This window comes from Peromyscus leucopus, chromosome 20 (genome assembly GCF_004664715.2).
Source record: "Peromyscus leucopus breed LL Stock chromosome 20, UCI_PerLeu_2.1, whole genome shotgun sequence".
Lineage (NCBI taxonomy): Eukaryota > Metazoa > Chordata > Mammalia > Rodentia > Cricetidae > Peromyscus > Peromyscus leucopus.
Window position 1 is genome coordinate 64500786 of NC_051080.1, and position 24375 is coordinate 64525160.

At 46.2% G+C, this 24375-nt stretch overlaps 1 protein-coding gene across 1 annotated transcript in view; it reads right to left on the reverse strand.

The window, feature by feature from the left end:
- Positions 1-10920: 10920 nt before the first annotated feature.
- Anxa13 (annexin A13) overlaps positions 10921-24375 on the reverse strand; it is a 55704-nt gene continuing 42249 nt past the window's right edge. The window contains exons 7-11 of the mRNA XM_028871881.2: positions 23618-23686; positions 22526-22627; positions 18089-18164; positions 14106-14218; positions 10921-11464 (exon numbers count right to left, since the gene is read on the reverse strand). Of these exons, the coding sequence (XP_028727714.1) occupies positions 11345-11464; positions 14106-14218; positions 18089-18164; positions 22526-22627; positions 23618-23686 (480 nt within the window). The 3' untranslated portion in view covers positions 10921-11344. The remainder of the gene's footprint in view (positions 11465-14105; positions 14219-18088; positions 18165-22525; positions 22628-23617; positions 23687-24375) is intronic.

Sequence of the window (24375 nt, forward strand, 5' to 3'; positions counted from 1 at the left end):
CCTCTGGTACAGTAGGGATGGATGACAAACATGGGTCACAGGAGTCAAACAGTGAGTGTTGTAGCCTGGCTTACTTCTGGCCTGACCTCTATAAAGTCACCTGATCCACCAAGATGTGAACAAACCACATTGCTGACAGCTACTGCCACTGGCAGATTTCCCTCAGTTCTCTACCTTGATGAACTTGACCCTCTGAACTATGAGACCAAACAAGCCCCTCTTCCCTTAAGCTGATTCTATCAGGAGTTCTTTATAATGAGGAGGGGGCTAACTTCCCTTCTTGTCTTTGGCACGAAGACCTTATCCAGTGGTAAAGACAGTGAGTTAAGTCCTTGAATGCATTTCCAGATTTAACAGCCTGTTTTGGGAATCAGTCAGACACTTCCTTCTCCTCACATGGACCTATGACAGGCCACATGGCATCTTAATGAAACATTGGTTTGGGGACCAGCTATTGGCAGCCCAGAGCTAGCCTCTATTCTGATAACCCTGTGGGTTGGCTCAGGCCCAGTCTCCACATTGACTGTTCTTTGTGGCTTCCACGTTGTCAACTTGTATTGATCGTCCCTTCAGCAATACTGTGGATCCATGTGACTGATATCATTGTGTGTGTTACATGCCATACGAGAGGCGCTAACCTGAGGCCACTGACAGATCTCACCTTGATAACCCACTGACCTGGATGAGGGCAGATGCGGGGGCTCCCTCCGGGAAAGAGGCTGTTAAAAGCCCTCTATTATTCTTGGAATCTGCATTGGAAACCTGTTTTCTGGATGTCCTCCCTCCTTCCTCTGCCTGCCAGCAATTTTGTTCGTCTTCTTGGGGCAACTGCAGCGTAACCTCTGTTGAAACCAAACAGCTAGGTGACTCCCTCAGGCCGATGGCTAAATGGTCTCATTGGACTGGAATTAGAAGAACAGTGGGGAGATTGAGGGATGCCTCTGCTCAGGCTCCTTCTGCCAAATAAAAGAAGCAAGCATTCAGTAAGTCAGGCAGTAGGTGCCCCAGAGCCCCCAAAACACATTTTCCTCATTAGCTACCTCTCTTCTTACCCTTTCTCTAATGTCTGTTTCGGAATGTGATTTTTATGACTCATGTTCCTGTGTCTTGTTTTGAAAAACATGAGTAATGACTGTAAGCATGACATTGATCTCCCGGCTTTTGGGGTACATTGTGGAGGCTAATCAATTAATTATCCCTGTATTTAACAAATATGTCTGGTGATTCATTTATCCACCAGTGTGCCATGAGTAACTACTACATCTCGGCTACTGTTCTAGGCACCAGGGAGACAGTGAAGGAGGCAGAGGAAAGATGAGTGAATGAAGTCAACCCGTCAGTGAGAACGTTTGTGATTGAAGGTAAGTGCTGTGAAGTCAGCCTGTGAAGGAGAAGGGGCTGGAGGGGCCTGCTGTTTAATATTTGTATACTGTTCTGTTGCTCCAATTGTGACCAAACTATGACCAAAAGCAACTTAAGAAAAAAGGAGTTTATTTTGGCTTATGGTTCTAGAGGGATATGACAGGGAAGGCAGCAGGCAGCAGGCAGCTGGCTGATTACATTTCATTCATCTATAGGAGTCAGGAGAGAGAGAGAGAGAGAGAGAGAGAGAGAGAGAGAGAGAGAGAGAGAGAGAGAGGCAGGTAGAGAAGGAGAGAGAAAGGGATTTGAGACTATAAACCCCCAAATCCCACTTTCAATGATGCATGTCCTTCAGCAAGGCTGCAACTTTTGAAGGTTTCATAATCGCCCCCAACAGCATCACTGGGTATCAAGGGTTCAAATCCATGAGCCAATGGGGAACATTTCTCATTCAAACCACCACAATTATCTTGTAGTTAAAGAAGGTAAGAAGGTGAGGTGAGAGATGGATGAAGAGAGTTGGTGTGTGCACTGGGGTAGAAAGGCTGAGTAACACACAGTCCTTACTGAGCCTTCAGTTTACCTGGGCAAATGGATACAGATAACGATGGAGAATTAAGAAGTAAGGACTATGATGGAGCTAGCTAAAAGGAAGCACACAGAGGGACTGAGGAAATTCATGGCAATGGGGAGGAAAGGCTTGTCTTCTGGGATCCTGGTGCGTGACCCATGACAGGAAGGCAAGGGATAAAGGATGGAGGAAGGGAAGATACACTATCCTGTGGGGGTTGGTTTGGCCAACCACAGTTCACTGAGCACCTACTCTATGTAAGTCAGCATTGTTCTAGGTGTGGGAGTTAAAGCCAGCCTTCTGGTGTTTATGTTCTAATAGTGGGGGCGGTAGACAATAAATAAGTGAAATGGGTGATAATTTCGAATGGTGACAGCTTCCAAGATAATATAAGATAATGTGTTGTTGTTGGTTTTTCCTCTTTTGGAGGGCCCACCACCCAGCTCCCAAATAAATCACATATTGAGGCTTGTTCTTAATTATAAATGCCTGGCATTAGCTTGGCTTGTTTCTTGCCAGCGTTTCTTAACTTTAAATTATCCTGGCTACCTTTTGTCTCTGGCTTTCCTTTTCTTACTTCTGTAATCTTACTTTCACTCTTACTCGGTGGTGGCTGTGTGGCTGGGTGGCTGGCCCCTAGAGTCTTCCTCCTTTTCTGGACACTTCTTCTCCTCCCATATTTCTCCTTCTATTAATTCTTTCTGCCTGCCAGCTCTGTATATCCTTTCTCCTGCCTTGCTATTAGCCATTCAGTGCTTTATTAGATCATCAGATGTTTTAGGCAGGCAAAGTAACACAGCTTCACAGAGTTAAATCAACATAAACAAAAGTAACACACCTTACAATAATATTCCCCAACAATAATGATGAAGGGAGAGTTGGGATGTGCTCTGAGAGCAGTCATGGGATGGGACTGGGCTTGGAAGGGGTGACATGTATGCTAAAATGGGACTGTGGGAATGCCTAGGAGAGGGGGGATACTAGGTAGAAGGACCCTCAAGCTCTGAATACCCGAGGCAGGAAGAAATGAACTAGGTTGGAACAAGAAGAAAATGCCCAAGGTGGCATGTGCCTGATAGGGGAGAGAGAGTCTGGCATTCCAGAAGAATCTAGAGATGATACACCTGGTGAAACAGGAAGCCTGGTCTTGAAGCCATAGTGGAATCCGGGCCTAGAGAGGATTCAATAGTCTCTCTGATTAAAGTAGTGGTTACTATGGAGATCTGAAACATGGGAGCTCTAAGATATTTGGAGCAATAGAATAAATGACACTTCTGAAGACTCAAAGCTGATCCCTGAGCAATTGTTTGAGAAGATAACTCTCCATTGCTAAAAATGGTGACTGGGTGGGAAAGAGAGGGCAAGGAGCTGGTTTTGGAGACTGAGTTTTCTACTGGACCTGCGCACATATATAGGATGCTGACTGGACACTCTGGAGGAACGGAAACAACCATTTTTCATGAAAGCTTGAGATCTGAGAGTGGCAATTTCTCCTCATGGGAGGGATGCAGTTAGGCACCTGGCTGTGAGGTGGGAGATAGCCTGGAGGCAGGAGGTAACTGGAACGGAAGAACAAGCTGGTCTGTTGAGTGAGTGGAGGAGGAAAGGACAAGGATCAGCACTCACCTGCCACCTGCTCCCTCCATGTGCCTCCTCCTGCAGTGGACTGATTCATGATTCCCATACCAGCGTTGGCTACCCAAGACCGAGGACGGGATGGCTTGGGTAGATAACGGTATGCCTGACACAGTAGATTTTTCATGACATGACTGCAGCCATCTTGAGTCATGACCACCGTGATCACCCCTGAATGATGCTAGTTGATTTTTGCTGCATGGTTTCCCAGGAAACTGTAACTATTTGTAAATAAAACCATTAGTGTGGTATGTGGGGCTTCACAACCCAACCCTGGCTCCACGGATTCATCTGACTCTTTGGGGTTAAGATAAGCCAGGTGCATGCCAGCTAGGATGAAGTCATTGTTGTCCTGGACTTAGTATGCCTTTCTTTCTGACCCAGATTGCGAGGATGCAACTGGTTTGATGCCATCTAGGACCACACTTTTGTCAGGAAGTCTTCCAATAAATGACATTCTGTCAATCTCAGGTCTGCCTGCCTCTTTGCCTTTGGGCTGGTCTTCATTCACTAGGACTCAGTCGGTGAAGAGTGAAGGTATATGAAGTTCCTGGACTGTGTTTACCTCTGCAAAGTGCTTCCGCTGCTTTTTGCCATTTAGTCCACACAAAGATTCTAGACTAGGTGGGTGCAACTCATCTATCTAGCATCAGTGTGGTTGTTCTTGCTATTGTTTTGTTAAATGGCAATGTGGTGGTATTGTGTTCCCCAAAATATTGTGTACCCTAATAAACTTATCTGGGGTCAGAGACAGAACAGCCACTAGATACAAAGGCTAGAAAATGGTGGCACTCACACCTTTAATCCTAGCATTTCAGAGGTAGAAATCCCTCTGGATCTCTGTGAGTTCAAGGCCACATTGGAAACAGCCAGGCATGGTGCATGGTGACACACGCCTTTAATCCCAGAAAGTGAGCTTTTAATCCCAGGGAGTGATGGTAGAAAGGAAAGATATATAAGGTGTGAAGACCAGAAACTAGAAGCATTTGGATGGTTAAGCTTTCAGGCTTTTGAGCAGCAGGTCAGCTGAGATTCATTCTGGATGAGGACTCAGAGGCATCCAATCTGAGGAAACAGGACCAGCTGAGAAGTTGGCGAGGTGAGGTAGCTGTGGCTTGTTCTGTCTCTCTGATCTTCCAGCTTCACCCCAATAACTGGCCTCAGGTTTGATTTCATTAATAAGAACTTTTAAGATTCCCGCTACATGCCAAGAGACACTATGTGGGCTAGAGTGAGAGCTGAGTTGGTAGAGTACTTGCCTTGTAGCTTGAGGATGTAAGTTCAATCCCTAGAGTCCACATTACACACACACACACACACACACACACACACACACACACACACACACAATCCAGGCATAGTGATATATGCTTGTTGTTCTAGACAGAACTGGGGAGGGAGATAAAAGTGGATCTCTGGGACCAGCTTAGTCTATTTGCTCAACCCCAGGTCACAGAGTAATGATGTATCAAGGTAGATGGTGTTTGAAGAACAAGAGCTGAGGTTGTGCTCTGACCTCCACGCACATGCGTACCTGCACGTACATGGATATACACGAATACACAATACAACAAAAGGACATTAAATATTTATCTTATAAAGATATCTGTTGTCAGCCAAGAGAGTTGCCTTGTTTTCTCCGGAGGCTGTTTGCTCTCATCGATGAAGGTTCTTTTGCTTTGGACGCTTAAGTAGGGGAGCTTCTGGAGTGTTCATCCCCACATTACAGATAAGGAAGTTGGCTCTCAGAAGGGCAAGGTCTCTCTCTATGTCTTCTCATTCCTCCTCTGTTCTCACTCCAGTCAGGGCTAGGATGGGAGAGGGGGACCTGGTGACAGGGTCATGAGATCTTTGACCAGAAAAGGAGCTGGGGTGGCAATCACAGAGGAATTAATGTTTCAGGAGGATGAAAAGATGTGCACACAATAGAAGCCTTCCCATCTAGCACAGGTAGATGAGGGGGGATCTTTGTATTTTAGTGTATATCAGTGACTCAGGATAAAACATCAATAACAATTTTGTGTTTGAGATTAAAAAAAAGTATATTGATTTATTGAGGATTTTCATTGAAGAACAAGCTGCATATGGGCATGCAGTGTTTTTATTTCTTCTTTCTTGTGGTGACAGAAAAAATCAACTGAAGGGAGAGAGGGATTTAGGAAGGTTCACAGTTTGAGGGCATATTCCATCGTAGCTGTGAAGGCATAAAGGAAGGTGTGTGACCTAGCTGGCCATATTGTATACATAGTCGGAAAGCAGGGAGAGACGATTCTGGCACTCAGCCTGCTTCCTTCTTTGTATCCAGTCTGGGTCCCCAGCCTGTGGAATGCTGTGGCCCATATTCAGGGCAGGTCTCCCCTCCCTAGTTAAAACATCTCTGAAAATCCTCACACAGACATGTCTAGAGATGTGTTTCCTAGGTGATTATCAATCTAGTCAAGTTGATCTCCATCATCCCCTCCTCCTCTTCCTCAGCGTATTCAATTTGGCTTTCTCGGGAACAAAACAGATCTTTCTCTTCATAGCTGATCAGCTTGTTTAAGAATTAATGACATTATTTTACAACAATGGCGAACACAGCAGGTATAAATAGGTTGGGACACAAATACAATCTGCTATTGCAAAATCCATAATTGTCCATAATCCAGAAGCTAGGGGACCCCCTTACTCACACGCCGCAGGCTGCCAGCCCAGACAGCAACCCTGAACCCACCAACAGGTCTTTGCAGGGAGAATAGGTCAATAGCTGTTCTGACAAATAGATTAATAGGACTGAATGAGAAGAATATGTATTCAGTTCACACTGGTGTTTGACAAACACGTGAACACAATACTTGTGTGGAAATGATTTTGCTTTTATGGTTCTTCTTTTCTTTTTTCCTGGCCCAACCTTTTCAAAAGACTGGTTCTAATTTGAACTGGTTCAGTAGGATTTGAAAAACAACAACACTGATATTGTTTTCAGGGCAGTAAAAAAATTAATACTTGGGTCGGGTTTGGAGTTCAGTTAATTAGTGTCCATTTTGGTTGGTGAGTCATATTATCCTGGTCCACATTACTCCTCCCCGTGAGAAGTGATTCAAAATCAGTTCTTGTCTTCTAGTTCAGAGTCTAAAAATGCCTCACGTTTCTTTTGTCTTGAGCTGTCTATATTCTAAGCAGTTCTAGTGTGCTACTCTATTAAACGCCCCACAATCACTAACAGGCAAGTGACCCTAAGCCCACCGAAGCTGACAGTGGCTGGTGGTTTATTGTATAGGTGTCCCACATACACGATTCTCATCCAGGTGCTCACAAAACAGACGGCTCCTCCCAGCTGTGGGTCTCTTCTGCTGGGAAGAGGCCCAGGCCCCTCCAAAAACTTTGCAAACTTTCCAGGGATTGGCCCTAATTTGAGTTTCCCTGATTTCTTTGGTTTGTACTTGTTTCTCTGATTCTCCTCTCCTTCCGTGTGGAGTCATCATTGGCTGAACATGTTTTGAACTCAGGGAGTTGGTTGCTTTGAAAACAGAAGGTATCAGTGTCTTTATTTTAGTAACAAAGAAGCCATGGAATGTTCTCTTCAGAGCCTCAGATACCATCCCTTCGGTGTGTGAGGATGGAAGTCTGAGGACCATTCAGCGACAGCCCATCCTTTCTGTTACACACTGGACAAAGTTGCTGACATCCACAAGTAAAATAGTGTGTCATCCATTTAATGCAAATGAAATTTATTCATGCAAATTAAATTCTCTCTGTGTGTGCACATGTATGTCGGTATACAGAAAGTTGATGTGTTTCCCCAGAGTCCATATACTAGAGTCCTGGTCTGCAGTGTGGATTGATGACCTGCTGGGATTTTGAGAAGGCGCCTAGTGGATTGGCTCACAGGGGACTGTCTTGTAAGGACTAAGGCTTTTCATTCTGACGAGGAGTCCAGAGTGACCAGATTGCAATAAGCTAGCCTGGCATCTACTTCTTGGCACACACACACACACACACACACACACACACACACACACCCCTCCTATTTGCTCTTGGATTCCTTTCTGTGTCTCCTCCATGTTGTGATACAACCCCATGGCACTTCCTGGGCTCCAACAGAGCACTGCCTGATCAGAGTTGAGATTTCTAGACTGTAAATTAAGTCAGAAGAAATCCTGCCACATGGGATGGAAAGACAGTCAGTAGTAACTGCTGGACGCTGTGTGTGTTTTCGAGATTCTTAGGACTTACTCTAAAAATTTCCCACCTACTCTCTTGCCCCATTGTGTTGTTTTCTAGATGTCAGCCTTCGCCTCCTAGCCAGAACCATATGGCACTGTTGATAGCTGAAGACCCTGTATGGACTCATTTCATAGAAACACAAGCGGACTTTGATCTGCTTATGCCTACGTGTATATTGTTATTTGCATATGTAGAGCCTGAGCATTGAGCATCATCTGAAATGTGTGAGACGACAGTTGTAAGTACCCAGCAGTAAGACCTGATACATAGCATCTACCAGTCCCCACATTTTCAATACCACAGCTTGTTTCAAGACGCTGATGTGATGTCATGGAATGTGAGTTTTGGGGACAATAGTACATTAGCCTCTAGAAAGTCCCACCTCTCAAACACAGTGGGGGAAACGTGAGAGGTAGGCATGCATGGAAAGACTGCCCGGGACCTGCAAAGCTATTGAGAGAAATTTGGACAGTAGGGGCTAATGTTTCTAGAGCTTCTAATGAGTCTCCTTAGTTTTGGGGGGTGGATGAACATCTGCTTGATTTGCCTGTGCTAGACGCCCCCCCCCCAAACTGCTTACCCACAATGCCCCAAGAATCTCACTGAGGTAAGTAGCAGCATGGAGTATCATCAGAACCTGAAGCAGAACTTCCTGGAAAAATGTATTCTGGGCTAACATAGACATGGAGGGGTGTGCTATCCTTTTGTAAGCTTGGAAGTGGGCTCAGATGTATTCCCCAAGGTCTTGAATATTGGGGTGGCAGGAGGTAGCATTCCTCTGGTGGCCCTGGAGGACTGGTGGGGTGGGGAAAGGCCTGTGCGGTGGGGGCCAAGACAGAGTGTTCTCTTCTCTTTCTTTTTCTGTTTTTTTACATCCTCTCTCTCCATGGCCCTGGGCAGTTCCTCTCCTCCAACACTGAGGACACAGCAAGAATGAGGCAGGGTCTAGGTAGAACAGGAGTGTGAAAAAGAAAGAGAATTCCTTAGGTAGTCAGGGTACCAGAGGCTAGGGTGTGGGTGGCGATCCTTGGACAGAGCTGATAGTTTTCACTTAGTCAGACACGTAGAAACCCGCCCCGCTCATAAGTGGAGTAATTCTTCAGCGGTCACAGGGATGGGCATTTGGATGCTTCATTCAGCCAAACCCCGGACAAAAACACTTGTGAGCCGTGAACTGGTTCAGTGGGGAGGGGCACAGGCATTAGGGTCAGGAGGACTGGGGTGAAATTCCAGCCCTAACTTCGCCCTTGGATGACTTTGAGCAACTGATTTTGCTTTTCTGTCTTCTTCATACTGATTCTACGGAACATCTCTCTCTCTCTCTCTCTCTCTCTCTCTCTCTCTCTCTCTCTCTCTCTCTCTCTCTCTCTCTTCTGTATGCAAATCATGCCGATTCTGACTGGGTCTCTTCTCAATCCACTCGTTTGTTTCTCTGTCCTGATTCCTAAGAACTGATGGCTTTGTTTCTGTTTGGGGCCAAGTAGATTCAGTATGTTATGTTACTAGATTTGGTCCTGGAAAGTAACTTTGTATGTGTAAAATCTCAGCTTTGACATGACTGTTAGGAAGGTATCAATGTTTACTTCTTGACTTGTGGGTCACCATTTTCTAAGTACTAAGAGGACATTCCACCACATGACATCTGTTCTCACACTGAATGTTTGGGCTATTTACTATAATGCTGCTGAGGCGATTCCCAAAGGTCCAGACATATTCTTTGCACATGTAGACATCACTTATGACTGGCAGTGTCCAAAAGATAAAGTCCTACCTTGGGGGAACATCCATTGCTCCTGGAATCAACATAAAAACTCAGCAACCTTCCTGTAGACTTTCCAGCCTGTCCTTCTTTTCAAACAGACATCTGTCCACTAAGGCTCCTTGGCCTTTCAACCTGCTAGAGAGGACACCTATGAAGAGACTGTCCGTGGGTCCTCAGCTAGGGATGGGGCTCATGTGCCGCTCCCCCATCTCTGCTGGAATGTTGAGTGCCTTGATCATGTACAGACCTTATGCAGGCAACCATAGCTGCCGTGAGTTCAGAAGCGCCATTTTAAGTCACGTTCAGAAGACACTGTTTCCCCACAGTGGCCCCTACAATCTTTCCATCTCCTCATCTGGCATGTTCCCTGAGCCTTGACGGGAGGATGTGTGACACAGGTGTCCCGTTTACATCTGAGTGCTCCACAGACACTTATTTATTCTCTGCATTTGACCCATCTGCTTCTCTTAGCATTCTTACAATATTCTGTGCACTGTGGAGGCATCTGTTTCCAATACTGGTTTGGAAATACGCTACGTAAGAAACAGCCCATATCTTCTTACGTTTGGTTCAGTGGAGCCCACCACAGTGAATGGAAGATCGAAGATAAGCAGGTGAAGGATGACTGACTCATTCTCACACACATCCTTCAGGCTCCTTTTCTGAGAAACACGGTCAGTCGCATGGTCTCTGCAGCCATCCAGTTTGGGATATGAATCCTAATTCTGTTGCTTACAAATGGGTTTTAGCAGTGTTATTTGACATCTTAGTTTCGTCAAGTCATATACGGAAGTCACACTAACCTCCTAGGGTTACGGATTAAGTATGAAATGGTGGTACTTAGCAGTGCCAGGCACAAGTCTCATCCAGCGGAGGGCAGCTGTGATGGCTTGCCCAAGGTGTGCAAGTTACCTTGACAGTCTATGCCTGGCCCCATGAGGCTATAAGACCAGCATCTCGGAACAGAGACTCTATTATCACAGAATCAATCCACCTGAGAAGCAGGGCACTGACTGTGATCCTGTGGGCACTTTGCTTAGTATTTGTATTAGTAACTGTACTTGAAGATCAGAAGGAAGACTCAAGCCGGCCCTGTGTCTTGAGAAGCAAGGAAACCCAACTGAACCAGGAACAGTCAGTGCATTTGACTTCTAGCATTGCACATAGGCAGGTCCTCTCTTTCCTCGATGCTGGCCTTGACTGCCATCCCTGGTGACTGTTCATCAGTGTCACTGTTTGCAATTCCCCAGTACATTTGAGTTTCACAAGCTCTATATTTCCCGAGCAAGAGCTCAAGCTCATCAAGCCAGTTTGGAAAAGCAGCTGATGGAGGCGCAAACCATGACTGTAATTAACAGAAAGACTTTGACCGAATACACAGAAGGGAGATGAACAAACCGTTTAATCTTGTCTTTACTCCGCTTTAGCCATTTAATCTCTGCTTTGGCTCGATACATCTGGGAGGCATATAATTTTCTAAACATTTTATTATGAATGTTCATGGTTTTTATCACCAACTGCTGATTTCGTATGTGCTTAGAAAGCATTCACTTATAGTGCTAAAGGAAGATTGAGAGGCAGTTTAGGTTCTTGCTAAGCCAGCATTCAAGGTGAACTGCTCAAGCATTTGAAGGATGCTGCCATTGACTTGAACTGTTTGGCCTTGGGGCACCTTATGATGCCTGCTGGGGACACAAACCAGGAGGTGAAGGGTTTCGAGTAAAAGCCCCGTGTGTGCATTTGATGTGTTTTGTTGAAGAATCCTGATGACGTGGCCTCTCCCCGAATTCCTGTTGCTCTGGCTTGACTCAGTGCAGAAGAGCCACCAGCAGCTTCTGGAAGTCCCCAGAGGTGTCTGAGCGAACCATGTCCGAGAGAGACTTCTGATACTTCTCCTGGAACTTGGCTTTTATCCCCTCAAGGTCTACCTGTAGGAATAAAGACAACAGCGTGGGTGATAACACTGATGGTGTTGTTGTCGTAAAAGGCAGGCATTCTCCTAAGCCAGCATGCTCATTCATTGTAGCTTTAAACAGCCCTCAGGGGCTGAGCTGGCATTATTTACATCTTGAGGATAAGAAAAGCAAAGCCCACTTCAGCTTCCTGAAAGTAAAAGTGTCACATATGTATTCCATTAAAATTTTATCTATCGAAGCTAAAATTTAAATTGCATATAATTCTCATGTGGTAACAAAATAGTTTGCTTTTGAATTTTTCATAGGTATTTGAGAAGGAGTCGTTCTTGGGTAGCAGAGCTATACACATGCAGGTAGGAGGTGGGGCCCATTTGCCGACAGTATTTGGTAGAAGGGTAGGAAGATTTTCCGGATGGAGATTTGAATTGAGCATTGCAGGCGGGAAAGACGGCTCAGCATTTACAAGCACTGGTTGCTCTTCCAAAGGACCCAGGTTCAATTCTCAGCACCCACATGGTGGCTCACAACTATCTGTAACTCCAGTTCCAAGGGATCCTGTGCCTTCTTCTGGCTTCCCTGGGCATCAGGAAGGATAATAGTTCCAGTTGATATGTTTTAAGCCAATCACCGTTTTTAGGGCTTATGTTTAGCATAATTCGTAGAAAGCTTAAGGCCTGAAGGAAGACAGGAGGAAAATACTCCAAAGACTGTGCTGTTTCAGACTCCTTCAGCTGTAAAAGTGGGAGCTACACTAGGAAAAAACAAAACAAAACAAAACACTCCAGTCGAGACAAAACAAGTCCTGCAAAGAAACAAAATTTTGCTTGCCGTGTTTGGGTTTTGGTTTGAACTCTGCCTTACACTCCAGACCTAGGAACCGGAGACAACCATCTGGGCCCCTTCTCTTGCTCCAGTGAGAGGCCGGGCTGAGACAGAGAGAAGAAGGGAAGCTAGGCGAGGGCCAGGGAGGAAGGGGTTGTTTGAAGAGAATGATGCTGATCTCCAGAGAGACTGCTGGAGGGCAGATGCTGTGAGTGACCCTGCTGCCCTGCTTGGGTGTCCTCTGCCTGGCTGGATGCCCAGTCCTGCGGGAGGGGTAGGATGGGTGGAGTACAGGATTGGGGCGGCTGGCATTTTGTTTTAGTGCGTATGGAAGATTAGCAGATCCCCTAAACATATATATGTGCCTGGGCCTGAAGCATCCCAAAGAGACTGGCCCCAGGTGGAGATTACCCACACTCACATGGGGTCCGTTCTGAGATGGGATTGAACATCCCATGGTCTATGTGCAAGTGAGGCAGAATACCGACAAGCCTTCTGTTGGAATCCAGTCTCTCCAAGAGCCAATGGAACCCTGCTTCTCTCAAGACTTCTCTGCAACTTCAGCTAGGGACTGTGTTGCTGAGAGCTGGAGAGACAAGGCCCCTGAAAACAGAGAGAGAAAGAGAAGAGAGAGACAGACAGACAGACAGACAGACAGACAGACTCACACCAGAGGAGAGAGTGCAAACTCCAGAGGAGGAACAGAGAGGCGGCTCACAGGGGTAAGCAGGAGGGGGGAGGGCACGGAGGAGGAAGAGGGGGAGGCAAAATTCCAGGAACAGAAATAAAAATGAAAGAACGGCCTTGCTGTGGAGCTATATTTAAAAACAACGTCAGATGTGAAGTGTTTGTCGAAAGACGTGGATCAGAATTTGGGCTGGTACCTCTCCCTCTCCGCTGAACATTTTTTTTTTTTGGAAAGATGTCTGTGGTTTTCAGCTCTTTAGCTGCCTTCATTCTCCAAGGTTCCTTCCACGGCAGTGACACCCTGCCGCTTCTCCTTTATTTCACATCCCCTTCTGACCACGGTCGGACAGCCCAAGGCGGTCACTGTCAAGCCTGGTGGCTGCTTCCAGCTTCTGGCTACATCTTCCCCTCTCTTTCTGACACTCACGTTCTTCTCTGAGATGGGGTGTAAACTGGCCTTTAGGGGGTAAAAGAAGCCCGTTCTTTTTATGTGTAAGGCATTCATATGCATACAGTGCATAAACAGCCAGCCAGCATTATCTGTGCTGTTAAATTTGGGGGCAGGGGAGAGATGGTAATTAGACGTAAGTCTGTCTAAAATGGCCCTTTGAGAGGGCCAGGATTGAGAAAAAGACCAAGAAACTGTTCTATTGTTTTGTTTTTTATTTTTCTTGTTGTTCTATCTTGTCTTGTCTTTCTCTGAGAAACGGTACTTCTAAGGTGTGCTCTGTTAAATAAAAGGACTGAGGACATCACTTGCGTACTGTCTCCGTCTTGCTGAACGATGACCCCTTCCCATGTCTCTGGCTTGTCTTCCCTAAAATAGAGCAGGGCGTAGCTGCGCTACCTTGGAACAACACCAGTTCCCCTTTACACAGCGCCACCAGCCCTCTGGAGCCACAGATGACAAAAATAGAATCAACTCTCATTATTGTATTTTAATAAAAAGGAGAGAACTGAAGCAGAGTCCAACGTGTTCTGCATATTCTGGGAAGGGAAGGGCTGTCTTTGTCTTACATTTTTGATAAGTAGTCCCATCATCAATCATCATCATCATCATTATCATCACCATGTGATTTGCCAATGACATTAACTGGGGAAAAGAAATTGAAGTCCCTTTTTTTAAGAGTCCAGTGTATCTTACCTCAGCCCTGGTCACAATGATGCGAATTAGTGTCTCCTCGTCTGTCCCCACACCCTTCATGGCCTTGTATAGTAGGTCAGCAAAATAGCCCTCAAGGTCCTGGGCACATCTCACTGGGAGGGAGGGAAAAGGAGGATGTGAAATGTTCTCGTGGTTTGTCCAACAACCCAGGGACCCTGCATAGGCACAGAGTGTCCCAGCTGTCCATGGGCCTTCTGGACTTGACAGACAGAGGTTTGGAAGGACCTGACTTTATACTATTGTGAAATGAGATCTAGAAGGTTCCCTGGGTCAGGGTAGCATGGCTTTCCAACCAGAGCTGAATCAAATCCACTGTAGAATGAGGAGAATGGCCTCTATTCTCTGCAAGCACTGGGAAAGGAGAGTGGTCCCCCTCACCCTCATACTGTGGAGGTCTGGAGTCTCACTCATGGACACACTCACGTGCTACACAGGGGAACCTCTGGGGCTAATGCGGGGCTCTGTGGGAAACACAGTTTGGCCAGCAGCCTTCCACAACAGAACCTCTTATCTAGAAGGTTTGCTCAGCTGAACCACACCCTGCTTTCTGTGTTCAGCAACCTCTACATCCTTTGTTTTCCTTACTGCATTTGTTTGGACATCTTTTGTATTATCCCCTGCAGGCCCCCAGCATCTTTCATCTGGTCTGTGGGATAAAGATGTTTGTCCCCACTACTAAAGATCCCCTCTTTATTTTCTGCTGTGCACTCCTTTTTGGTCCGCCCTAGCCTGTCAACTTTGCTCTGTTTGCAAACTGATGAGGCTTAGTGTCTGCTCATCAACCAGGCAATAGGGTGAACCTCCACACTGCAGGTAAGAGTGTGTTGGCTAGTTTTACGTCAACTTGACACAGGCTGGTGTCATCTAAGAGGAGGGAACCTCAATGAAGAAAGTGCCTCCATAAGATTGGGTTGTAGGCAAGCCTTTGGGGCATTTTCTTAATTAGTACTTGATGTGGGAGGGTCCATCCCATTGTGAGTGGTGCCATCCCTGGGCTGAAGGTCCCATAGGATGGGAGAGCAGGTTGAGCCAGCCAAGGGAAGCAAGCCAGTAAGCAGCACTCCTCCATGGCCTCTGCTCAGCTCCTGCCTCCAGGTTCCTGCCCTGCTTGAGTTCCTGTCCTGATCCCTTTGATGATGGACTGTAATATGGGGGTGTAAGCCAAATAAACCCTTTCCTCCCCAAGTTGGTTTGGTTGTGGTATTTCATCACAGCAACAGAAACCCTAACTAAAGCAGTAAGGAAGCATTTCTCACCCCTCCTCCCAGGCTCATAGGCATCCCCCACTACAAATGCTTAAGAAGAACGAACCACTTACTCTTTAGGTTGATGACATTTTCCTAGAAAGCTTACCAGTATTTAGGTTCTTTAAAATTAGTTTTCTGGGTTTTTTGTTGTTGTTATTATTGTTTTGTTTTTGTTTCTTTTTCTTTTTTCTTTTCTTTCTTTCTTTCTTTCTTTTTTTTTTTTTAGACAGGGATTTGGTCTATAGCCTAGGCTAGCCTCAAACTCAAGAATCTTCCTGCCTCAGATAAGAGTTACAGTGCTAGAATTACAGCAGTTTTCCAATGTTAGTGATATTAATAAATTCAGTATAAGCCTGGAATGTGAGCCTTGATCTGTACTGGAGCAGTGGTTTCATTTCCTAGGTCACTACCTGTGTGGCTGATGTTTCTGGGTAAGAGAGAGGAGCAGAACCTAGGTTGGGAGCTAATTTCTTTTTTTTTTTTTTTTTTCTCAGTCCATACAGCAGCCACCTAAGTTTCAGTGGAGAACTGGAGGGCCAGGTGTTTGGTCACTTTATCCTAAGAACAGTTCCCAAATTCCTGGTTTGAGGTGGGTGGGAAGCCTGGTGCCACTCTGACAAGTGCATACTTGAGACACACTGGGGTCCCCAGGCTATTGGAGCTGCTGGCATCCACAGTTTTTCTATGCTGCACAGAGCTGATGGATGTGCAAAGGTCATCTCTCTGTTAATAGTGAGCAGCAGGACTCCCTCAGAAGGTTGGGCCATGACAGCCAGGGAATATCGGAATATCGGTAATAAAACTGTTTATGTGTTAGTGGAAGCCGTGACACCCGAGGCTCTCTGTACTTTGATCCTCTTGCCTTCAAAGAGCAGGGCTTCGTAAACCTAACTGAGCACAAAACCATCACCGGGGAGCTTGGGACAATGGCTTTCCAGGCTCCATCCCGTTTCTGGTTTCTCTGTGGTAAACCTGGGTTGGTGTCCAGGAAACTTTCCTCAAAGGGGATTTTGAGGCAGGTGGTTCATGGCCCTATGGAAGAAGTCTGCGTGTTGGTGATCACGGGATCTCAGCCCCTGTAGATTAGAGTGGTCAAGAGATGTCTTTACAAGGTAAGTGGAGTAGGCTTGGGGATATCCAGAAAACACGGTCACGAAGCCATATGTATGCTTTGTGAGGTGGATGTGCACGGTCTTCTCTAATCACTTTTGCTATTGGAACCACAAGTCTATCAGCTCCTGTGGTTCACAGCGCCCAACTCTAGGGCCTGCCTTTTTCCTTCCTCTTCATCATCCTTATTATCTGTTTTCTGTCTTTCTTCAGTGTTACTTAATATACTTATTTGTGCGAGTCCTTTGTGGACATTCAGCTCCTCACAAGCAAGAACTGGGTCTTTCGTGCCTCTGATCCCACACTGAGAACAACTCAAGAAAGTGCTGTCCCGGAATGGTGGCACTGGTGTCTTCTGACTGTACTCTGGGGTCTTTCTGGTTCTCTGCCACAAGTTTAGGAAAGGTCTGGACCCTCGGAACTAGTCATCACTAACCGATGACTAGCATTCTATCCATCTGGGAGATCCTTCATGAAGCCCGAAGGACAGCTGTTCGCACAGGGCCCAGGTGTGTTCAGTGTGGGGCGTGAGTAGTGTGGGTAACATTTGGAGTCCTGTACACCAGATTAATGTTTGCTAATCTGAATGTAAAATGAGCATAGTGGGGCATTGTTTAAAATAAAGCATGTACCAAAAAAAAAAAAAAAAAAAAAATGCTCCCAACTCCACAAAGGGGTTTGGCAATGGGAGCACATTTTTTGGGTTCCAGGGCTACTAGTTTGGTTCTTCTTCTTCTGGGGGGACACGTCTCTCCATTCCTGTGCCATTTGGGATGGTTCCCTGGACTCTCTACCACAGCAATGTGGACAATGGGCAGCGTCTTCATTCCGGGACTTGCAGAAAGGAAAACGGAGCATGCCAGACATGGCCCCATGCCCATCTCTCTGCTATTTCCTGCCTTTGGGCAACACCTGAAGAGAAGGTCCTGGGGTTGGCTTGGCATGGCCAAGATCTAGCCCCCTCCCCCCCACCTCTGTTTCTAAACAGACCTCATTCTTTGAGAACACTGAAGGGAATCCAGTGGGAAAAGGAAACCCTTTGGCCATCAGGCATGTGCAGAAACTTGTCCATGGGTCCTATCTGTGGGTGCTTTTCAGTGTGTGTCATATAAACTGTCATCACACTGCTACCTGAGCTTAGGTAATAGTCCTGGGCTTTGACAGATACTCTCCCAGACCCACACTCTCAGTACAACCACAGGAGATGCTGTGATGGACCACTTAGATGCTCTCTTTAGGATGAGGTGCTCAGGGCCAGGGGCGCTTGCTGACTGCTAACAGCTGGGTCCCTTCTCAGAAGTCACCTTCCAAGCAAGAGAGCCGGCTGCTCAGTGTCATCAATGGTCCCGCGGGTACAGACCATGTCCAGCAAATGGTTGGTATACCGTCATTGACAGAGTGTAGAGACTTGGCTCCTTGCCTCATTTTGGACACCCCACCTTCAGAGCTCCCTGGAGAACAAAAGTCCATCCCATCCACCTTCTGCCTTGCCCCATGCTGCTTAGATGTGCCGCTTCCGAAATGACTCCTGTAAGGAGACCGCTGTCTCTCAGCATGGTTCCAGGGAACCCACCCTGGGGCAGCGCTCCCCTGATTTTACTTTACCTATAGTTAAATAGGCCTTCTTCAAGTCTCCCGATGTCTCTTCTTCGATGGCTTCTTCCATGGCTTTGCCAATGAGCTGGAAAGACAAACACAACCCGGCTATTACTCCAGGGTTGCCCTGGCCTCAGCATCCTTCAGCTTCCTTCAGAAGCAGTGCCGCACTGTTCCAGACTTAGTGCTGTGCCCTAAGAGTGCCTATCCTGCCTCTTGCATTGCAAGGTGGGATAGTTGCCCCACCCATTCAAGGGGGGGGAGGCTCTCGCTGCTGAGGAGTTGACCAAGTTGACCCCAGCCAATGCCACCTCTTCAGCTTCCATTTTCTCATTTGTAAAATTAGAGAGTAGAGGGATAATGGATGTATACTACAGCAATATTTTTTGTGTATGTGTGTGCCTGTGTGTGTTTATGAGAGAGAGATCGGGGAGCGCACCCATTCACAGACAGTGTGTGCAGAGGCCAGTGGAGGACAACTGATGCCCTATCTTGTCTCTCTACCTTATTCCTTTGAGACAGAGCCTCTTACTGAACATAGAGTTAGGTTGACAGGCAGAAGCCCAGGCGATCCTTCCGTCTCTCCTCCTGCCCCCACCGTAACTCTGGGGTTACAGGTACCTGTGGCCACTCCTGGTGGCTTTTTAAGTGGATATAAGACTCAAACTCAGATTCTCGTGCTCGCTCATCAAGAGCTCTTATCTATTGAGCCATATCCTCGGCCTGCCACAATAATTCTTTACATGCTATAGCGTTATGTTTTCTACCTTTCCCATGGCAAGTTCCTGGGGGAAGCTGTGGTTGAAACTCTGGCCTGTGTCTCCTTCTTCTCACCTGTCTTGGGTCTGGAGACTCAGTCACTCACAGTTTGGGTAAAGGAAGGAGAGAGACTGTGAAGTTCATGATGAAACTTGATCTAATGGTTCATAACAGAATGGGGCTTCAAGGGCTGGAAGCCAGGGGCTGACCACATCAAAATGCCACTTTTCTTTACTGCTGGGTGATTGCTAATGGTCTTATACATTCGCTACTGGCTCACGTCGCTTGGCACAGTATTACACACTAGGTTTCTTTCCAAATATTTACAGAAACCAAAGTTAAAGTAAATTGTGCCTATCCTTAACACAAACACTGCGGGGCCAAGCTCAAAGAAGGCAAATAGAGAGAAAGGAATATGGTCGGCTGGGTTCGAGGGCTTTTGTCTCTTTCTTAGAAATTGTCTTTTGAAGACAGGACACAATTGGTCCTAAAAAATAATTGAGACATTTGAGTACACACTGAAAGATTGGGGGGGGGACGTTATTGGAAAAACAAAGGCAAACCAAACATTCTTTGTGATGTGAGGACAATATTTGTGTGTGAGTGGGTGGAGGAGAGATTTGGCAAAGCTCTTCCCACCATTCACATATCCAGAGGTCTTTTGTGACGCAGAGGACACCAGATCAGAAGGGGACAGGAGCTTTCGAGCTGCCCTCCCTGAGCTGCTAACCACCCATCTAGGGTTTGATGTGGGGAGTCAGTGCTTTAGAGGGAGGGCTATCGCTTTCCCGGAAACTGGGCTCTCATTGTGAAGACCGAGATTGTATTTCATGAGGATGTTTTGTTCACACAGGTCTGGGTTTAAAAAGCAAAAAAAAAAAAAAAAAAAAAAAAAAAACAAACAAAAAAAAAACCCACATTAAGCCACTTTTTGTTTCTTTTGTTAGGACGGAGCCAGAATGGTGACTTTCAGTTTTCTGTAGACTCTCAGCCTCCAGAGCGGACAAAAGTAGTGAAGTGCAATTCTAAAGAGGTGGAGGTGGGTTTCTTACCTGAGTTCTAGGCTTCAATGCCATGCTCTGACCTCCAGGGGGCGATACTCACACAATGCCTTTCTTCCTGCCTCATCCCATATTTGCTGCTCCCCAGGTAGGGATCTGTGTGGACTCCATGAACACAGTCTTGAAGACAGTGGGCTGGTCCATGCTACTAGGCCCTCCTTTGCAAGCATTTCATATTAGTTCTTGAGATACCTGGTTCGTAAGGTGCTCTTTGGATGAATCTACGTTTTCCGATCTTAACACCAAAGCAGTCTCAGGTAGATAAGTGGATGATAGTGCCTGTATGGAGCTTACAGGAAGAGTGGAGGACACATGTTCTTCTTTTCAAATGTGTTCCCCCAAAGTGCCAGCGTGCCGGCAGTGAAAGGGCCGAAGCCTCTTGCGTGGACTTAGGGATATGTATGTGACGACGCTGACTAGTGAGGTCCATAACATAGAGGCCGCAAAGCTGTGCACGTTCTGTTCTTACTGATCCCTGCTTGCAGAACTCACTGTGGCTCCCTAACTGTGAAAGTCTTTTGTGCTTAATAAAACCAGGACCGTGATCATTTTGCACAGTGTGGCAGTTTGAGAGGCTCTGTTGCTTGACCTGGAATCGTGGAAGGAGTCCGAAGTTAAGACTTGGGCTTAGAGGAGGTGGCAAAGGGTAAACCCCTGAGCTGTAGTGCCAAAGATTAAATCCACCTCTACTCCAGGACAGTGCACTGCGTAACACTCCAGTAGTCACACGCTAGTATCTGTATGCTTTTGGCCAGTGACTTATCAAAACCTTATAGGGCCTGGTTCCTAACAGCAGGGTAAGCTCTTAAAGAAAAATAACAGTAAAGCTCATCAACAGTCTAGCAACGCTTTGGGAGCCGATCTAGAGCTACTTTCCTATAAATGATTATGAAATCAGATGGTTCCCTAATTTGTCTGTTGTCACTGTTGGTTCCAAAGGGAAGCAACTAATAATTGCTGGTGTTTATTGAACACCAACCACATGCCAGGCACTAAGTGCTCTTGTTCATTCATTCAACCCTTAAGAATCTTAATCCTACCTAATACAATCAAACTCTTGTAGGTACTATTAACTCTATTTTACAACTGGGGAAACCAAGGCACAGAGCTCCAATAAGCCTAGAGCTGACTTCTCAAACCTCAGCATGTGTCAGATTCAAGACCCAGACCCAAGGAAATGTGGTTCATCAGGACCAAAGAGAGGACTGAGAATTTTCATTTTAGTGGGTTCCCAAGGGATAACTGTTTATCGCTGTTTGGGGATGAACTTTGTGGCCTAGATCCTAGCTGCTTGTTTTTAGTAGTTTATTTAGGTAGTCACTAATTCATGGAGAGAGAGACAGAGACAGAGACAGAGACAGAGACAGAGACAGAGAGAGAGAGATTCTATAGTGATCTCCAATGTTAGCCATCCTCAGAAACTCCATCTGTGGCCCTTGTGATGTGGAAAGAGGACATAGATCACATATAAGTCCTCCAGCTCAGTGGCCATGGGCTTCAGGCATGGAGAATGGGGAGGATGGTGTCAGCTGCCTTTGATCATGACACTGGGCACGATTTGAAAGCAGGAGGCCCTTAATGCTGACATACAGTAAGGCTACAATCCCAAAGCTTTGTCTTTTCATCTGGGGCCGCACACACGTGAGGCTATTTTGAGTGAGGAGCAGCCAGCTCCGGCCGGCCAAGGTAGAGCTCAGCCGGGGAGTCCTGGAGTCCTCATCCACTTTCTGCTACCGACTTGCTGTGTGGTCCTGATAAGTTACAGATGGCTCCTTGCTCTGCAGACTGGCCTTGTCCAGTTGTTGCGGGCCACCATCAAATAACCATTCAGCCCATGCGATAGTGCTGATACTGTTGTGAAATTGAAATCAGGTGCAAAGCACAGAAATGTTTTTGAAGAGGTGAAAGCATTCCCCAGAAACAAAACAGAAGACAAAAGAAATCTGAAACTCCCTGTAGTCTTTTTGCAAATTAAAGATTTTCTCTCAGAAAAGGACTTAATCACTAAGTACCTTGGAACAGCCAGCTCATTTTGTTGGCTCATGGCGACCGTGAGATTAAAAACATAATTTATGCATGTTTTTCTCAGGAGCCTTTTTCTGAGGTATAGCACATCAGTCCTGTGAGGCTGACGGTAAATTGTAATCGTAAAAAATGAAAGCAAACACTTGTATGCTTGCCACATGCCAGATATGGTCCTGAGCCTGCATCTGATCCCACACTTAAGATGACTCTGTGGGGATGATGATGCCCGTGGTCTCTGTCTCACAAAAGAGGATGGGGAGGTTAGTCATTGGCTAGTGGTAGATTCAGGATATGCACCTGGACCCTCTGAGTCTAGAGCTTTGCTCCTAAACATGATACTTCTCTGCTGCCCTAGCTCTTCTGTAACCCGGAGTATCCCAACCTCAGCTCCACAATCAGGGCTGGTCAGTTCTGCACAGTTGAGCTGTTCTGTGTGTGTTTAGCAGTACCCTGGGCCTTCCTTCTCCTACCACTGAGAACCACTGATGTAAATGACCCCATCCCCGACGCTCAGTCCTACATCCCAGAGCTTGGCTTCCTTTAGAAATAGCTCCGGACCGTGTCAGAAGGAGCCCTTGAGCCTCAGGGCTTCTCTACTTACGAGCTGATACGCTTGAAAGGTAGCACGCAACTGCTTGTAGCTCCTCTTGGCCAGGACCTCATTGAAGGCAAGCTCGTCCGTACCCCAGCGGCCTTCCCCTGCCTGACGGGCCAAGTGCAAACAGCGTGAAAAGAAACCAGGGGAGAAGACTGGACAGATATTGCTGCTGACACTGGGCAGGCAGGCACTCAAATATAACGTGATGGAGAATGCTACCGCTGTCATGTCACGTACAACGGCTACGCCTCCCGACTGCCAGAATGCCACTCGGTGGTTAAACACCCTTGAATTCATAGTTAGGTCATTCTCAACATATCAGAAACCGCTTTTGCTATTGCTACACACGCACTCCAACTAAAGGCCTGTGTCCTCCAAAGCCCCTGACATTATTACACTGTCACTTACATTGTGGTTTTCACTCTCTACCTTGTGGGCTTTTCTAGAGGTTCATGAGAAGACATACCCTAAAACAGAGATCTGGTCCATCATGATAAGAGAGAGAAAAGTTACTATCTCATCCCACGAGTGTGCCACCCATCTCATAAATACTCAACAAAACACCCTTAACACCTGCAAAGCAGACCCCACTTGGGGTATTCTCTTTTTGGGGAATCCCATTCCAATCTCTCTTTGGGGTACTTGCTTTATTAATAAACTTCTGCATATACTATCTATGCCTTTCAACCGGATTCTTTTCTTTAAGAAGGTAAGAACCAAGAGACCCCCCTCATAAGACTGTGAGCAGGCCTCACATACAGATATGTACAAAACATGCAGGCAATAGAAGTCTAGTGGTAGATGAGTACTTAAAGCTTCCAGCCCGCAGTATATATGTATATAACAATACATATCTGCCTGCATTGTTATCTATTCCATCCTGTGTCCCCAAATGGATCACAGGTGTTTAACTCCAGAGTATAAGAACAGGAACAAGTCTTTATAATATGATCTAGGCAGATTGTAGCATATATTCACTTATCAAAGGACATGTTTTATTCTAAAGAGACTCTCATTAAGAAATGCCTGTTAAAACAATGCCAATAAATGAAAAACCAAAAGAATGTGTGGAGCCAGGTGCATGCAAACACTTACATCATACAAGTCTTTGGCATCCTGACCAGCCAAATCTTTGTCCACGGTATCTTCTTCATCTCGACTGGCCTACAAAGATGGATGTATTGCCATTAACTTAAGTACCTGCTTGACCACAGAAAAGCCGATGAGCCCTGTGATACAGGGGTGACTTTAGGGGAAAGAAGGGGGAGATGGCTGAAGCTCAGCTCAGTCTGACAGAGTAGCAAGGACTGCTCTTTGCTGCCATCTTTTGGGAAAGACTGAAAACAGTCTAATTTCTGTGATCTCTCTCTCTCTCTCTCTCTCTCTCTCTCTCTCTCTCTCTCTCTCTCTCTCTCTCTCTCTCTCTCTCTCTCTCTCTCTGTCTCTGTCTCATACCTGACAATGGTAACTCACCAAATCTACAGTCTTCAGTGAAAGCTAATGAAACTTCATATCCACTAAGAAGCAAGCATTCTGCCTCCCCAAATACCGCATTCAGTGGCCAATGCCAAAGAACTCTGAAAGTTGGTCGTGGGAGTTTATGGACATCTAAAGAAAGCCCTGGGTGGGTGGGAGAGTGCTAAAATGACCCCAGTGACCTGAGTCCTGGTAGAATCCCCTTTCCTTGGGTGTGAATGGAGCAATAAAGCAGATGAGATGGTATCTCATGATGACATCATGTCAGATAGCATGGCGGTGTTTGGCTGATGTAATCCAGGTCTCTAATCAGGCAAATGAATCCAAAGGGAAATTATCCTGGGTGACCCCTGGCCCAATCAGATGAGAGTTCTTAA